Source organism: Bufo gargarizans, chromosome 1 (genome assembly GCF_014858855.1).
Source record: "Bufo gargarizans isolate SCDJY-AF-19 chromosome 1, ASM1485885v1, whole genome shotgun sequence".
Lineage (NCBI taxonomy): Eukaryota > Metazoa > Chordata > Amphibia > Anura > Bufonidae > Bufo > Bufo gargarizans.
The window spans coordinates 309347706-309366738 of NC_058080.1; the positions used below are offsets into that span (position 1 = coordinate 309347706).

The following is a 19033-nucleotide window of genomic DNA, read 5'->3' on the forward strand; positions in this document are numbered from 1 at the left end:
CAGAACGGCCACGTCCTCTCCCAGCACCAGAGGGTCCACTAACACCACCACGACCATGTCCACGTCCGCGTCCCTTACTAGATGTTTTTCTCATTGTTATGGTTCACCACAACAACAAATATATTATTTGGCCCAATGTATTGTATTCAAATTCAGCGGGATATAAATTTGAGGCCTAGTATTTAGGCGCTGGGTGACCGGTATGGATTTAGTGACAGAATTAGACTTGGAAATGCACAGAAGCGTGTGTGTGTGAAGTTATTCTGAATGACCCAATGTGCACCTTGAATATTATATACCCTTTTAGGGATAGATTTCAAATAGCTCTGATATAGCAGAAACCACTAAATTATGAAATTGCTAAATTGGGAATTGTATTTCAACCCAGAACAAAAAATGTGCTTTGACGGACACTAAATAACTTTCCCAGCCACAACAGGACAGCGTTAACGAGAGATTTAGCAGGATATAAATTTGAGGCCTAGTATTTAGGCGCTGGGTGACCGGTATGGATTTAGTGACAGAATTAGACTTGGAAATGCACAGAAGCGTGTGTGTGTGAAGTTATTCTGAATGACCCAATGTGCACCTTGAATATTATATACCCTTTTAGGGATAGATTTCAAATAGCTCTGATATAGCAGAAACCACTAAATTATGAAATTGCTAAATTGGGAATTGTATTTCAACCCAGAACAAAAAATGTGCTTTGACGGACACTAAATAACTTTCCCAGCCACAACAGGACAGCGTTAACGAGAGATTTAGCAGGATATAAATTTGAGGCCTAGTATTTAGGCGCTGGGTGACAGGTATGGGTTTAGTGACAGAATTAGACTTAGAAATACACAGTAGCGGGTGTGTGTGAAGTTATTCTGAATGACCCAATGTGCACCTTGAATATTATATACCCTTTTAGGGATAGATTTCAAATAGCTCTGATATAGCAGAAACCACTAAATTATGAAATTGCTAAATTGGGAATTGTATTTCAACCCAGAACAAAAAATGTGCTTTGACGGACACTAAATAACTTTCCCAGCCACAACAGGACAGCGTTAACGAGAGATTTAGCAGGATATAAATTTGAGGCCTAGTATTTAGGCGCTGGGTGACAGGTATGGGTTTAGTGACAGAATTAGACTTAGAAATACACAGTAGCGGGTGTGTGTGAAGTTATTCTGAATGACCCAATGTGCACCTTGAATATTATATACCCTTTTAGGGATAGATTTCAAATAGCTCTGATATAGCAGAAACCACTAAATTATGAAATTGCTAAATTGGGAATTGTATTTCAACCCAGAACAAGAAATGTGCTTGAACGGACACTAAATAACTCGCCCAGCTACAGCACTAAGGACAGATTTAGCTGGATATAAATTTGAGGCCTAGTATTTAGGCGCTGGGTGACAGGTATGGGTTTAGTGACAGAATTAGACTTGGAAATGCACAGTAGCGGGTGTGTGAAGTTATTCTGAATGTCCCTATGTGCACCTTCAATATGATCTACCCTTTTAGGGATAGATTTCAAATAGCTCTGATATAGCAGAAACCACTAAATTATGAAATTGCTAAATTGGGAATTGTATTTCAACCCAGAACAAGAAATGTGCTTGAACGGACACTAAATAACTCGCCCAGCTACAGCACTAAGGACAGATTTAGCTGGATATAAATTTGAGGCCTAGTATTTAGGCGCTGGGTGACAGGTATGGGTTTAGTGACAGAATTAGACTTGGAAATACACAGTAGCGGGTGTGTGTGAAGTTATTCTGAATGACCCAATGTGCACCTTGAATATTATATACCCTTTTAGGGATAGATTTCAAATAGCTCTGATATAGCAGAAACCACTAAATTATGAAATTGCTAAATTGGGAATTGTATTTCAACCCAGAACAAGAAATGTGCTTGAACGGACACTAAATAACTCGCCCAGCTACAGCACTAAGGACAGATTTAGCTGGATATAAATTTGAGGCCTAGTATTTAGGCGCTGGGTGACAGGTATGGGTTTAGTGACAGAATTAGACTTGGAAATGCACAGTAGCGGGTGTGTGAAGTTATTCTGAATGTCCCTATGTGCACCTTCAATATGATCTACCCTTTTAGGGATAGATTTCAAATAGCTCTGATATAGCAGAAACCACTAAATTATGAAATTGCTAAATTGGGAATTGTATTTCAACCCAGAACAAGAAATGTGCTTGAACGGACACTAAATAACTCGCCCAGCTACAGCACTAACGACAGATTTAGCTGGATATGAATTTGAGGCCTAGTATTTAGGCGCTGGGTGACAGGTATGGGTTTAGTGACAGAATTAGACTTGGAAATACACAGTAGCGGGTGTGTGTGAAGTTATTCTGAATGACCCAATGTGCACCTTGAATATTATATACCCTTTTAGGGATAGATTTCAAATAGCTCTGATATAGCAGAAACCACTAAATTATGAAATTGCTAAATTGGGAATTGTATTTCAACCCAGAACAAGAAATGTGCTTGAACGGACACTAAATAACTCGCCCAGCTACAGCACTAAGGACAGATTTAGCTGGATATAAATTTGAGGCCTAGTATTTAGGCGCTGGGTGACAGGTATGGGTTTAGTGACAGAATTAGACTTGGAAATGCACAGTAGCGGGTGTGTGAAGTTATTCTGAATGTCCCTATGTGCACCTTCAATATGATCTACCCTTTTAGGGATAGATTTCAAATAGCTCTGATATAGCAGAAACCACTAAATTATGAAATTGCTAAATTGGGAATTGTATTTCAACCCAGAACAAGAAATGTGCTTGAACGGACACTAAATAACTCGCCCAGCTACAGCACTAACGACAGATTTAGCTGGATATGAATTTGAGGCCTAGTATTTAGGCGCTGGGTGACAGGTATGGGTTTAGTGACAGAATTAGACTTGGAAATGCACAGTAGCGGGTGTGTGAAGTTATTCTGAATGACCCTATGTGCACCTTGAATATTATATACCCTTTTAGGGATAGATTTCAAATAGCTCTGATACAGCAGAAACCACTAAATTTTTAAATTGCTAAATTGGGAATTGTATTTCAACCCAGAACAAAAAATGTGCTTTGACGGACACTAAATAACTTTCCCAGCCACAACAGGACAGCGGTAACGAGAGATTTAGCGGGATATAAATTTGAGGCCTAGTATTTAGGCGCTGGGTGACCGGTATGGATTTAGTGACAGAATTAGACTGGGATATGGCCAAAAAATAACCACACTATTGCTGGTTAAATGCACTTGGTGATGGGCGCAGCTTGCCCCTGATGTAGTATATGGCCAAAAAATGAACAGACTATTGCTGGTTAAATGCACTTGGTGTCACAGCTTGACCAACCACACTACTGAGGGTTAAATGCACTTGGTGACGGGCGCAGCTTGCCCCTGATGTAGTATATGGCCAAAAAATGAACAGACTATTGCTGGTTAAATGCACTTGGTGACGGGCGCAGCTTGCCCCTGATTTAGTATATGGCCAAAAAATGAACAGACTATTGCTGGTTAAATGCACTTGGTGTGATAGCTTGACCAACCACACTACTGAGGGTTAAATGCACTTAGTGACGGGCGCAGCTTGCCCCTGATGTAGTATATGGCCAAAAAATAAACAGACTATTGCTGGTTAAATGCACTTGGTGTGACAGCTTCACCCTGATGTAGGCTTTAGCCAAAAAACAACCACACCATTGAGGGTTAAATGCACTTGGTGACAGGCGCAGCTTGCCCCTGATTTTGTATATGGCCAAAAAATAAACAGACTATTGCTGGTTAAATGCACTTGGTGTGACAGCTTCACCCTGATGTAGGCTTTAGCCAAAAAACAACCACACCATTGAGGGTTAAATGCACTTGGTCGCAGCTTGTGCTGGCGCACCACAAGACACAAAATGGCCGCCGATCACCCCAGAAAAATGCGACTGACAAACGGTCTGGGCAGCCTAAAAACAGTGAGCAATTGAGGATCAGCAGCTCAATGATCCACAGCTGCAGATCGATCAGTTAATCAAGTCCTTTGGAGGAGTTAATCTGCCTAATCTCGCCCTACTGTCGCAGCCGCAACCTCTCCCTACGCTAATCAGAGCAGAGTGACGGGCGGCGCTATGTGACTCCAGCTTAAATAGAGGCTGGGTCACATGGTGCTCTGGCCAATCACAGCCATGCCAATAGTAGGCATGGCTGTGATGGCCTCTTGGGGCAAGTAGTATGACGCTTGTTGATTGGCTGCTTTGCAGCCTTTCAAAAAGCGCCAAGAAAGCGTCACAAAAGCGCGAAGAAAGCGACGAACACCGAACCCGAACCCGGACTTTTACGAAAATGTCCGGGTTCGGGTCCGTGTCACGGACACCCCAAAATTCGGTACGAACCCGAACTATACAGTTCGAGTTCGCTCATCCCTAGGTGCCACCCCTTCAATGAAGCTCTGCCTCCTTTCCAATAAACTCTGCCCCTTACCAAGCATGTTAAAAAAAAAAAAGAAATCCTAGATGCCCTAAATTGTGCCAGTTTGTGCCACCTTTTAGACAGGATTTTGACAGATACATTAGTAAATCTGGGTCTTTGTTCTTATGATTTAGTTTTTGTGTCATGTAGCCTGTGGAATAAAACTGGCAAGGTGGTCAATTTAAAGAGGACCTGTCACCACAAAATGCAGTGCAATCTGCAGGAAACATGTTATAGAGCAGGAGGAGCTGAGAAGACTAATGTATAGGTTTGTGGGAAAAGATTCATTAAAACCTGTAATCTGTACATTGATATCTTTGCTTTTTTCACCTCCTGTGAAGAGCTATCGGTCCAGGAAGGAGGAGTTATGAGTGACTGACAGCTATCTCTTAGGGCTCATGCCCACAAACATAAGGGGCCTGTGCTGCACACCGCAAATAGCAGTCCTTAATGCATGGGTACTGGCCATGTGCACTCTGTGGTGTGGATGCCGATCCAGTGACTTGTATGGGTCCAGGATCCGCAAGATTTGGCAAAAGAATCTTGTATTATCTTTTGTAGTGCGGAGGCACGGACCAGACAGCCCACGGGAGTGCTTCATAGTGTTTCCATGGGCTTCCAATCCATGCCTCCGTTCAGCAAAAGCTGCAGCATGTCCTGGATCTGCATCTGTGGGTCCGCATCCGCACCACAGAGTGCACAGGGTCAGTGCCCATATATTTTGGACCCGCTGTTTGCAGTCCACAATATTTGCACAGATCACTAACGTTTGTGGGCATGAGACCTAATGCACACTTATACACACAATGTTATCAATCACTGATAAAACCTCCTTCCTGTACCGATAGCTGTTTAAAGGAGGTGGAAATAGGAGACATATAAATGAATAAGTTACAGGTTTTAAAAAATATTTTCCTACCACTGATGAAGGAGAATGTAGCTCCGAAAAGACATTTGGTGACCTAAGGAAGTGACAGTACATATTGAAACATCGATACCCATATACTGAAAAGTTTGGGTTATACGCCACCGATCCACCCGTAATAGGAAAGCGCGCGCTCTGAACTCTGAACTTTCGCTGCACGTAGGGTCTTCTCAGGAGCAGGTGAACATCGGCATCCCCGCAACACGTGGGACGCCGAACACAGCGGAGGCAATACAAGGCTCTCCAGCGAGGTAACATCTACCCTGTACACACACATGGAATGGTAATGTAACGATTTATCTAAATTACCAGCAATAGCTGGTAATTTATAGATGTTCTGCAACATTGTACAAACAAGGACATTGGCTACTTATATTTAAGATTGCCTAGTGCTTGCAAACAAAGTGGAGATTTATCCAGCAACCATCATAACATTACAATACAGGTAAATCACCAATAATGTAAAAGACATTTATTGGAAACTGGACCCTGATGATTGTCTATTTTTGGGACTGCACAATAACATTGAAATACGATATTGCTCATCATTTTGTGCTACTAACTGGACATATATGTATCATCTATATCGTGGATTTAAGAAACAATGGTTTTGTACTGAATACTGTATTGTTAAAAGAGATATGCATAGCCGCTTACCCTAGCCTAATACCATGTGACTTGGAGGGGTGGATATGCACATCAACCATATGCAACTGTCTATTCTGGTATCTATTCTATTTTATTAGGGTTATTTTATTTATTTTTTTAAGTTTTTTTTTTTCGTTTGATGTACTCAGCTTATATCTAACCATTGATTGTGATGGATGAGATAAAAAATAAAACCTATATACAATTTTATCACGAAGTAGTGTTCCTGCAACAGCCGGATAATTGAGTGCCCTCCTCACATACTTTTTATACTTCTCAGCTGCTCGTGCTCTATATCATTCTGCCTACAGATTGCACTGCATTTTTTGGTGATAGGTCCTCTTTAACCTCCCTGGCGGTATGATTATGTCAGGAATTTTGTACCAAAAGTGGTACAATTTTTTGCATAAATATTTTATGGGCACAAATTATAGTAAAATGGCAGGCAAGTGGCACTGTACAGTCATCAAATGTCAGATCTGAGGTTATACAGTGTAATCCTCAGATTACACTGTATAACCTCTTTTATGTGTGTTTGTCACTTTTTATGTTTATATTTATTTAAATTTACCGCCCAGTTCCGCTCCCATGCGCAGCTTCTGCTCGCAGGGAACAGAACCAGGAAGTCAAATGCCGGCCGGTGTTCTGCCAGATCTCTATACCTTGCAAAAAGTCTACACCGGAAGTGACATGGCCGCACAGGAATCAGCTGGAGGATGGTGTGCCCGGCGCTGCGCAAGCGCACATCCACTGGCTTAGGAAAGAATGTTTGCAGCGCCGCGATAGAAGTACTTCATGCACCGTGCGTGTGCACTTAGGGGTATAGAGATTTTGCAATGCAAAATGTTGCATCAGATCTCCATACCCCTAGTGCGCACACGCGCACAAATCATCAGATCAAATCAGGATGAACTGCAACTGATGATTTGTGCATGCGTGTGCACTCAGGGGTAGGGAGATCTGATGCAACATTGCGCGCTGCAAAAGCTCTATACCCCTAAGTGTGCACGCGCGGTGCACAAAGTACTTCTATCTTGGCGCTGCAACGATTGTTTCCTAAGCCAGTGGATGTGCGCTTGCGCAGCGCCGGGCACACCGTCCTCCAGCTGATTCCTGTGCGGCCGCATGACTTCCGGTATAGACTTTTCGCAAGGTATGGAGATCTGGCAGAACACAAGCGGAGGACATAGCCGGATCGCCGGCAGAAGGTGAAGGGACTCTGCAATGTTACCCCGAGCGTGACTTGGGGTTACCGCTTCTGGCAGAGTAACGCTCGGGAATACCGTCAGGGAGGTTAAACATAGTGGGGAACATTTACTAAGCATGCGCCAAAAAGAATGGCGTTTTGATTTGCACCAAATATATTAACTGTTTTCTCCAGAATTTTCACCATAAAGAATGCATCGCGCCAGAAATGAGGTAGAAATGTCAAAGTGGGCGGGGCTATCAAATTGACGCATATTACACCTCAATTATCATCCTCTTATCGGCAGAAATAGCTCAAATTGTTGAGGACAAATAGACCAGCTTATGTTGTGGTGTTTTGTGTAAAAAGTCGCATTTATAGCAGAAAGATGTGACTTTTTGTCAAAAAGTCGCATCTATGAAAAGAAAACCAACTCATCATGGGAATAAGTGATAGGTGAGTAACATGGTGTATTTATTTTTATCTAATACAAATGAGCTAAACATGAGTATTGACATCTAATTATAAATACAATTAAATAGTAATATATTAGGATTATAATATGTTAGGATTTACAGTGAAGAATCTGGGGATAAGAATACTAGAAAAGGTGAAGGATATATCATCAAAGAAATATAACTTTTCACATACAATAATAAAACTGAATAAAACATTGCTTTAAAATATTTTTCTTTAACTCTTTCTTTTCAGGGTTCTTCCAAACATTAACCTCAAGTACAATGACAAAGGAATCTCTTAAGGTCCTGCTGTCCAATTTATATCCAAGTGAAGAATCTAAAGAAATAGATGACCTTTGCCATCTTTTACTTTTTGAAATTGATAAAAAGAATAAAGGTGAGTTCAGTGAGGGAGATTATGTTTCAATTTGTGCCCAAAAAAAAAAAGCCCTGGCATACATGCATTGTGCCAGATTTATGTTTTTAGGCATTTTTTTACACCAAATCTGTCAGACAGAGTGAGTCACTCTGTGCGACATTATCTGCCTGCCTTGTCTCGTTTTAGGCTGCTGTATTGTAGAGATAATAAAATATCATCCAATACATGCCTTGTCCACGTTTATGTGTTTTAGACACTTTTTGTGCCTCACTAGACAAAGGACATGGTTTTGGGGAAATGGGTTAAGGAAGGGTGAAACTTAATATGTGTCAACATGCCCCATTTTGGTGCAAAGTGAGCCAATAAGTGTTGTAAAGTTGACTATGAAAATGCACCAAATGTATCATACAGCATGTGTCATTGTGATAAATGTACACATATTATATAGTATTAGGCTCTGTTCACATCACGTTTTGAGGCTTCCATCAGAGGCGTACATCTGGAGGACTCCAGACGTAAACCTCCAATGGAAGACTGCATCGTATTCCACTGATGGGCACTCATTATCCCTACCATTACCAGGCAGCTGTCAGTTTTTGAATATTGTTTCACAGATTGAATTTGGTCAATATTTTAAAAAAAAAAGGCCTCCGAGCGTGCTAAGTATGGAAGCCTATGAGCAGTGGCGTGCTAAGGAGGGTGGCGGTCCGCCCCGGGTGCCCGCTCTCAGAAGCAATGAGCGCCTCCATCAATACAAATGAAAGCGCTCATTGCTGGAGCGTCGGGAGATGCGGTCCTGTCACTCAGTGACTACTCAGCTCCCAGCGCTCCTCCCCTACTTCAGGATTTCTCCCTGCTCCACCATTCAGCCTGCAGACACAGATCGCGCTGCAGGCCTATGTGGGAGGAGCCTGCAGCCCAAAAATCTGCCTAAGCTCTGCCCACAGTGATGCAGAGTGATCTGTGCCTGCACGGAAGAAAGGACTGTGAGCTTCAAGAACGGCACAAAGTGAGTAGATACTGTGTTTTTTTGTTTTGTTGCTGTGCAGAGGGGGCACAGAGGGCATTTCTACCATGTAGGGGGCACAGAGGGCATTTCTACCATGGAGGGCGCACAGAGGGCATTACTACTACAAAGGGAGCACAGAGGGCTTTACCAATACAAAGGGGGTACAGAGGGCTTTAGCAGTACAAAGGGGGCACAGAAGGCAGTACTATAGCAAAGAGGGCACAGAGGGCAATACTACTACAAAGGGGGCACAGAGGGCTTTACTGCTGTGAAGGGAGCACAATAGGCATTTCTACTACGGAGGGGGCACAGAGGTCAATACTACTACAAACGGGGCACAAAGCGCATTACTACTACAAAAGGGGCACAGAGGACAATACTACTACAAAGGGGGCACAGAGGACAATACTACTACAAAGGGGGCACAGAGGGCAATACTACTACAAAGGGGCAGAGGGGGCATTACTACTATTAAGGGGGCACAATGGGCATTACTACTATGAAGGGGGCACAATGGGCATTACTACTATGAAGGAGTTACACAGGGCATTACTACTGTGAAGGGGGCACAGAGAGCATTACTCCTGTAAAGGATAGTGGGCTTAACTGTTATGGGGCACTGAGTGGACATTATTACTGTGTAGGGGGCACAATGGGCATTACAACTTTCAAAGGGCACAGAGGGCATTATTACTAGTATGGGAGCACAGCGAGGGCATAACTACTCTGAAGGGGCACAGAGAGAACATTATTACTGTGAAGGGGGCACAGATAGGGCATTACTACTGTGAAGGGGGCACAATGAGGGCATAACTACTGTGAAGGGGGCACAATGAAGGGATAAGTACTTTAAGAAGGCATAATGTGGGCATAACTACTGTAAAGGTTGTACAATGAGGGCAATACTACTGTGAGGGGGTACTAGGGGGGGTGCCGGAGAAAGGATCCATCCCAGGTGCCAAACACCCTAGGCACGCCACTGCCTATGAGACCCAGCCTCCAGGCTTGATGTCATAAGCAACTGTCAGTGTGAAAATGACTTTTTCAATGCAGTACAATACAGCAGTATGTGCATGAGCAGTGCACTCTCCATTTAATGCTATGGAACTTCCGTAACTAGCCAAGCTCGCTCACTCAGTTATTTTCGGTACTCCCATAGCAGTGAATGGAGAGCGGGACCCGCACTATTTGGCTTTGACATATCCTAACATCTAAGATTGGCCAAGCCGTTTAAATTAATCATTCACTTTAGACTATTGCCAGGAGAGTCCCCAAAAACCAAATCCACAGACAAGCTAAAATGTACGGAGGCAGCCCAGCTGCCATACTGATGTCTGCTGTTGGAAAAAAATAAGGATTATGCATGTGGTACTGTAATATTCCTAATCCTTAGTAAAAGTTATTGTACAGTAGGTGGAGACAGATGTCTGACAGCAGCTTATCCCCTTTCACTATAACAATAAATACGAATGCACGTCTGCTGGATTTCTTTGATTTAGTACCGTAAAATTTGAAAATGGGGCAGTTGAGTGCTAAACAATGCTGCAGGTCTAGTCCCCACCGCCCAGAAGTGATAACATCCCAATTGTTTTCACTTGAGCACTGCAGCATTTAATGCACACAAACCAACTGGCTTCTGCAGTCACGTGCCATTAATACACATGTAACTGCTGGGACCATTGGTTGGCAGCAGTGGTGGTCATGTGAAAACAATGCAAGACTGTGCAGGGACACACTCCCAACTGGTAACACCCATATGTGACTTTATCCATAAACTTCTAGCCAGAATAAAAGAAAAATGGCAAAACACAGAGTCATAAGAATAGATGTTCCAGAATTGTAATTTCATGTGGAATACAATTATTTACTAAAGCAGACATGTCAGGAGTGGTATCGGGTCCCCTTTAATATAGTTGCCAATTGAATCTTATTTATATCTATATTCTTTTGACCTCAGGATAAATCATAATGCTTTCCTGGCAGTTCCTTGTCATGTTCCCAGAAGAGGAACATGGTGTTTAATGCAGCAAAGCTACAGAGTGTGACCTGCCATAAAGATATGATGTAGATGTATTTCATCTTGAACCTCCTTTAGATAGAATAGAATTCCTACATACTCTTTTTAACATTTATAGTGCTTGTAATATTTAGAAAAATTCTGTTTCTTGGACAAAGGCATAAATTGTGCTAAGAAAGCTGTAAGCATAGGGTACACAGGTAGCCGTGGCATCTAGGCTATGGTGCCTGAGCGGAACCAAATGCACCTTCTGCCACATAAGGTGTGACACAGTTAAGGGTATGGTCTGGGAAAACGGGTATTTTCCTCCTAGCGTGTGCTGCTGGGCTGATTTGCAGCCAGGTGGGGTCAAGCACTAAACTGGATTTTAAGTGCCAGTTCTGGTTTTGACCGCACCTGGCTGTCCTTAAAAGACAGCTGGGCTCAGCAGCAAAGTGTGTGTGTGCTGGGATCTGAGGCTTGTGCCGTGCTGGAGGGCTGAGACCCATGTTTAGGGGAAACAGGCCCCCTAGAAGCCTGCTATGTACTGCTGGAGATGGAACTGCCAACAAGGTGATTTTTGCTATGTGGACTTTCCATTGTGTGTGAACTAACACCAAGACTGCCGGTATTCAGGGAAACATGGGAAGGGGTAACACCTTTAATAAGCTCTGGCCCCTTTACACAACCTTGACCCATAACAAACAACACAGACAACTGTATCACTTTATTGCTGGATGGTGATCGGCCACAGCTTCTTTATTAAAGCGGCAAACCTTAATAAACCATATTATCAGAGCAGTATGCCAAACGCTGGACTCCCAGCGGGCAAGTTAAACCATAATCATCAGAGCGGTATGCCCACCGCTGGACTCCCAGCAGGCAAGTTAAACCGTAATCATCAGAGCAGTATGCCCACAGCTGGACTCCCAGCGGGCAAGCACGCCATCTGCTCCCACCATATCTCCGCTGTACTCAAATGCCGCCAGCTGTGACTTCATAAACTCAACCAAGATTTGCAGCTCTCCAAAGCCAAAATCATCGGAGCGATATCCAAACTGCTGGACTCCCAGCGGGGGATCTGAAGAAATAGAAAAAACAACACAGAATAACCAAGTATCCATAACTGATCATAACTGCGCACCTCGACCCGCCTCTCAATGATAACCGCCAAAGGGAGGGAGGGAGGGCCAATTTTTGCTTCCACTTGCAAGAGGAAGTGCTGGAACAAGGGGAGGGGTATATGTACCTTCAGGATTCCTGAACCACCCCCATCCTGTCTAAGGAGGTTCCACCAGAGAATTAACCCCTTAACGGCCGACCTAATCTACCACCTGCTTAAACTTTACATGACGGGGCCAGATCCCAGAATGACCTAAAGGGGGAATGGGGGGGGGGACCATCAGTCCCTAAGCACCCTCCCTATACAGTCGGGCGCCTGCCAGACTGCAAAGTGACGTTTTGTTTTTGCCTTATGTGATGTTTGTTTTAAGAACTGGTAATTTGCCTCGGTACTGCGTCCGCATACCCTGTCTACCAGAGCGAATCCCCACATCAGTATTTTAAGTTGCACATGGTAGGTGAGAGGGTTTTCTTCTTTAACCACCTCAGCCCCCCTAGCTTAAACACCCTTAATGACCAGACCACTTTTTACAATTCTGCACTACACTACTTTCACCGTTTATTGCTCGGTCATGCAACTTACCACCCAAATAAGTTTTACCTCCTTTTCTTCTCACTTATAGAGCTTTCATTTGGTGGTATTTCATTGCTGCTGACATTTTTACTTTTTTTGTTATAAATCGAAATTTAATGAAATTTTTGCATAAAAAGGACATTTTTCACTTTCAGTTGTAATTTTTATTTTTTTATGACATCTATATATACATTTTTCCCTAAATGTATTGTTTTACATGTCTTTGATAAAAAAAAATGTTTGGGTAAAAAAAAAAATGGTTTGGGTAAAAGTTATAGCGTTTACAAACTATGGTACAAAAATGTGAATTTCAGCTTTTTGAAGCAGCTCTCAATTTCTGAGTTCCTGTCATGTTTCCTGAGGTTCTACAATGCCCAGACAGTAGAAAACCCCCACAAATGACCCCATTTCGGAAAGGAGACACCCTAAGGTATTCGCTGATGGGCATAGTGAGTTCATAGAACTTTTTATTTTTTGTCACAAGTTAGCAGAAAATGATGATTTTTTTATTTCCTTACAAAGTCTCATATTCCACTAACTTGTGACAAAAAATAAAAACTTCCATGAACTCACTATGCTCATCATGAAATACCTTGTGGTGTCTTCTTTCCAAAATGGGGTCACTTGTGGGGTAGTTATACTGCCCTGGCATTTTAGGGGCCCAAATGCGTGCAAAGTAGTTTGAAATCAAAATCTGTAAAAAATGGCCGGTGAAATCCGAAAGGTGCTCTTTGAAATGTGGGCCCCTTTGCCCACCTAGGCTGCAAAAAAGTGTCACACATGTGGTATCGCCGTACTCAGGAGAAGTTGGGCAATGTGTTTTGGGGTGTCATTTTACATATACCCATGCTGGGTGAGATAAATATCTTGGTCAAATGCCAACTTTGTATAAAAAATGGGAAAAGTTGTCTTTTGCCGAGAATGGAGCCTTACAGGGGGGTGATCAATGACGGGGGGTGATTAATGACAGGGAGTCTATATGGGGTGATCAGGGGTTCATAAGGGTTAATAAGTGACAGGGGGGGTGTAGTGTAGTGGTGTTTGGTGCTACTTTACAGAGCTACCTGTGTCCTCTGGTGGTCGATCCAAGGGACCACCAGAGGACCAGGTAGCAGGTATATTAGACGCTGTTATCAAAACAGCGTCTAATATACCTGTTAGGGGTTAAAAAAATCGCATCTACAGCCTGCCAGCGAACAATCGCCGCTGGCAGGCTGTAGATACACTCTCTTACCTTTCGATCCTGTGAACGCGCGCGACTGTGTGCACGCGTTCACAGGAAGTCATGCGTCTCGCAAGATGACGCGTAGACGCGTGACTCTGCCTGGAGCTGCCGCCTCCGGACCGCGATCCTGCGTTAGGCGGTCTGGAGGCGGTTAAAGCAGTTATCCAAACCCTATATTACCCCCTAAAATGCCCGGGCCCCTCGAACTGGTTATACTTACCTGGCTCCCCGGCACCAACGTTGCTTCTGATGCCCGCATGGCCACCTCTGCATCTCCCCATCATGCGGATAAAAACATCCGGAGACGAGGATGGGGGGGCAACCAATAACAGGCTGTAATGGTAATGAGCCTCCCAAGCGTCACCCGTGATGCTAAGCTTGTTCCCCTCACAGATCAACATCCGGTGATGGTGGGAGCCAATGGCAGCCCCACGACGGGAACAATCCTAGCATCGCAGGAGAGTTGCTGGGGGGAAAACTGCAGGTCCTAAACTTTAAAATGATTGCCTCAGGAACTCTCTCTGAGGTACAATGGAAAGCAACCATTGACCATAGTTTGACTTTGGCAGCTGCTGCTACAACAACACAGTGGATGGAGCTGCTAGATTACTGCAGCTAAAGTCCATCTCAGTGCTTGGTGTCTATACTTACACGAATATTATTGCTAATTTAATATTTACATACTTTATTGTGAATAATAATATCTCCAGAGAAAAAAACACATAAAGTATGTCTGATAATTTGTTTTTTCTTATTGTTACATAATTATTTTATTAGATCCATACAACATTTGCATGACCATTCATCATTAGTTGTATCTATTATATGTGTATCTAATGTCCATTTAGTTTAGACAGGTTTCTTAGCATTTATTCTCCTGGGAAAATATGTTTGGCATCCCTCCACAAATAGTAATACATATAAATCTCTGTATGCTATTGTACATATAGTACATAGATTCTTAGTTCAGCAGCTCAACCATTATGCCCTGATTTGTTACTGATGGTTGGTAGTGCAGTGGCCAGATTTAGGGTAATCCCAGTGCTATGCTGGGTCCCCCGGACACCATTTAGGTGTGGCTGCTCTCCGGAAGAGATGGTAAGTTGAGGTGCAACCCAATGGGAAAAAGGGCCAGACAATCAGGGTCTGCAGTAAACTAGTGTGCTTCTCTACTGGAGCAACTCAAGTGCAAAACAATATGGTCAAGGCACTGTGCTGGCTTCTCAAGTCTCCATCCTAGCAGAAGAAGGTTTTGTGCTGTGGAAAGCTGTCCCTCTCTTTCTCAGAAGATGGGTACCCTGGCCAAAGGGCTCACGGTCTGTGGCTCTGTCATCTGGTTGGCCCTCTGGTCAAAGTACTCTGTGGCAGAGTGACCCCATCTCAGCGTCTTCTTCTTGTTACTCTTGTACTCTGTCAGAGTCTCTTCTATTAAACACTGGTCACTATCTGCAGACAACTTTGGGCTCTAACTGCTTTCCTGATATACAATTTGTAACTGAACTAAAACCTGCTAGTGGGAGGAGTGGAGTTGAGAAGCACAGCCTAACAGCAATAATGTTGCAATTTCAGTCTGTCATATCATTTCAATACAAGTCTACGGGAATGACTAAGCAGTCTTTCCAGACATAAACAACAGAGCTAAACCAGAAAGTCAAGAGGCCTGTAAGTCGTTTTTTTTTCCCCTCTAAAACTTTGCATAGTCCCTTATAATAAACTGTGGAAGATTTCCAACTTCCAAATGTCCATAGTCCAAAGCACCCTTGCTCAAGGGTACTAATGTAGCACCACTTGACACCATGGCAAAGTAAGTCTACTGCTTATGGCTGGTGCGTATAGCACATCATGCTTATGCTGCACTAGAACCTCTCACCAAGCTGCATCCTTGTAAAAAAAAATATATATATCAAAAATTGGCATGCAAATATTCTACTTAATTTCTGATTTATGTGTTTTTCATGTTTACACAAGGAGAAATTGATGAAGATCAGTTTGTGTCCTGGGTTCATAGTATGCCTCGTGAGCAAATCACATCAATATTGAACTTCCCAATATTACCGTTAGAAGTGACAACTGCATCTGAAAGGGAGCTGTCTTCAGTTCCAGTAAGTACAATTATGTAATTATGTATTAAGAGTAATGGAAGGATCACCCTTTTTGCTGTGCTTTCTTGTGCCTACTTGTTAGAGAGGTCCAAGCCACAATAATAAGCTTATAACAAAGGGGGTGATTCAGTTTTGATCTCCTGTGCCCTAATTTATTAAGAGGCACATCTCTGGCCTTCCATGCGCCAAAACTTAAATATATGCTACCTATTGGAGTACACTTAAGCTATAATTTACGCCAGTTTCTGGTATACATTATAGTAAATCTGTGGCGTCTCCCCTACTACCAAGCCCCACTCTTTTATCTTCACAAAAAATCACAAAATAGGTGAAAATATTCCATAAATTGTGACTTTTTAATGCCACTTATGTTCTAAATCTCTCCCAAATTGTCCTCCATCTGTGGGGAAAACCTGGTAGTAAGAGTCATTTTAATTGCTTCTAACATGTGCCAATCAATGATGTAGAAAGTTGATTGTCCCTTGTCAAAAGGAGCTATTTCACTGGCTAATTGTCAGGGGATTGTTGACAACTTACGTTCTTTCATAACTCACATTTCCATTCTTGTCAGCAGCACATCCCTTGTTTACAGGAGGACATGTGTTGCTGACAAGCACTAATTTTTTCTGCCACATAAAAATTGTGATTAGCCGATCCTGCAAACATTGGTTTGGTCAATAATCAGCTGGTGTAATAGGTCCTCAAAAGGATTGTCCATTACACCATTACATGTCATATTCATTGCATAGCTCACAGAAAAAGATCCAGTAAGGCTCCATTCACACGTCCGTATGTGTTTTGCGGATCTGCAAAACACAGACACCGGCAATGTGCGTTGCGCATTTTGCGGAGCGCACATCGCCGACACTCTCATAGAAAATGCCTTTTCTTGTCCGCAATTGCAAATGCGGATGCAGACAGCACATTCCGGCCCATTTGAAAATGAATGGGTCCGCACCTGTTCCGCAAAATTGCTAAACGGATGCGGACCCATTTTGAAGACGTGTGAATGGACCCTAAAGGTATGAAATTGACTTACATAGTATGTGGTCACCTACAGCACAGTGCTTATATGAACCCTAAGGGCTGTTTCACACGAGCGGATGCTGTGCGTGGCATCCGCTCCGTGAAAGAGTGCCAAGACCCAATGCAGACTGCAGAGGCACGGAGCATTAACATGACTGATAATGCTCCGTGCCTCTCCGTGACCTCTTTACTACAAAATCACAATTGTCACTGTGATTTCGTAGTAAAGAGATCACAGAGAGGCACGAAGCATTATCAGTCATGTTAATGCTCCGTGCCTCTGCAGTCTGCATCGGGTCTTGGCACTCTTTCACGGAGCGGGTGCCACGCACGGCATCCGCTCGTGTGAAACAGCCCTAATGCTAGTGGACAGCAAGGTGTCAGCATAATGATTCACAGTTCAATAAAGAGCAGGCTATAGAAATAAAATAAGATTTAAAAAAGTTAACAGTTGCAAATTGTATGGAACAAAAAATCAGTACCCACCTCTTTATTCTTCAGTGATCCAACATACTACTGGCATCTCAGTCAGTGATGCGTTTTGCTGGCAGTAGTATGGCACGTGACCACTGTGGCGACAGACTGGCTGCAGCGGTCCCATGCTGACTGCTTGTAAACAAACACTGGAAGGAGCACCCTGACTTCAGCGCTGGATCACCAGGTGATAGAAGAGGTTAATGGCTGTTCTCTGATCTCCCACAGAAGTGAATGGAGCATGGTAGGAGTAGTAGTTCGACAACTGGAGTGCCATAGGTTGCTGACCACTGGCCTACAGCATAAACAACACTACTGAACAACATAAAAGATGGTGCGTGTGAAATCAAAGTGCTGACTTTAGTGTCTAGTGCTGCCCAAATGCATATTTGGCCATGGTTTCATGAGAAGGTGTATAGGAGATAAGTTTAGTAGGGATGAGCGAACCCGAACTGTATACTTCGGGTTCGTACCGAATTTTGGGGTGTCCGTGACACGGACCCGAACCCGAACATTTTCGTAAAAGTCCGGGTTCGGTGTTCGTCGCTTTCTTGGTGCTTTTTGAAAGGCTGCAAAGCAGCCAATCAACAAGCGTCATACTACTTGCCCCAAGAGGCCGTCACAGCCATGCCTACTATTGGCATGGCTGTGATTGGCCAGTGCAGCATGTGACCCAGCCTCTATTTAAGCTGGAGTCACGTAGCGCCGCCCGTCACTCTGCTCTGATCAGTGTAGGGAGAGGTTGCAGCTGCTGTTAGGGCGAGATTAGGCAGTGATTAACTCAGCAAAAACACTTAATGAAGTGATCGAGCTACAGCTTTGGATTATTGAACTGCTGCTATTTAATTGCTCACTGTTTTTAGGCTGCCCAGAGCGTTTTAATGTCACTTTTTTCTGGGGTGATCGGCGGCCATTTTGTGTCTTGTGGTTATTTTTTTGCTATATCCTACATCAGGGGCTTGGCTGTGCTTGCTATTTTATTGAGGGGTGAAATACAATTGCCAAAATAGCAGTACTCTAAATCTGGTGTTTCAGCTGTGGCCAGCTAATTGTAATACTGTCTGCTGTCTGGCAAAGGGTATATTTTTGTTCTGGGTTGAAATACAATTCCCAACATAGCAATTCCCTAAATCAGTGGTTTCTGCTGTATCAGGCCAACTTTAAATCTATCCATAAAAGGGTATATTAGATTGAAGGTGCTGATAGGGTCATCTTCAATAACTTCACACGCTACCGTGCATTTCCAAGTCTAATTCTGTCCGTAAACGTATACCTGTCATCCAGCGCCTAAATAATAGGCCTACAATTTATATTCAGCTAAATCTGTGTTTATTGCTGAGGCTGGTCAATTCATTTAGTGTCCGCCAAAGCACAGTTTTTGTTCTGGGTTGAAATACAATTCCCAACTTAGCAATTCCCTAAATCAGTGGTTT

At 43.2% G+C, this 19033-nt stretch overlaps 1 protein-coding gene across 1 annotated transcript in view; it reads left to right on the plus strand.

The window, feature by feature from the left end:
• LOC122927648 overlaps positions 1-19033 on the plus strand; it is a 281579-nt gene that overhangs the window by 245524 nt on the left and 17022 nt on the right. The window contains exons 5-6 of the mRNA XM_044279688.1: positions 7947-8090; positions 15967-16100. Coding sequence (XP_044135623.1) covers positions 7947-8090; positions 15967-16100 — 278 coding nt within the window. The remainder of the gene's footprint in view (positions 1-7946; positions 8091-15966; positions 16101-19033) is intronic.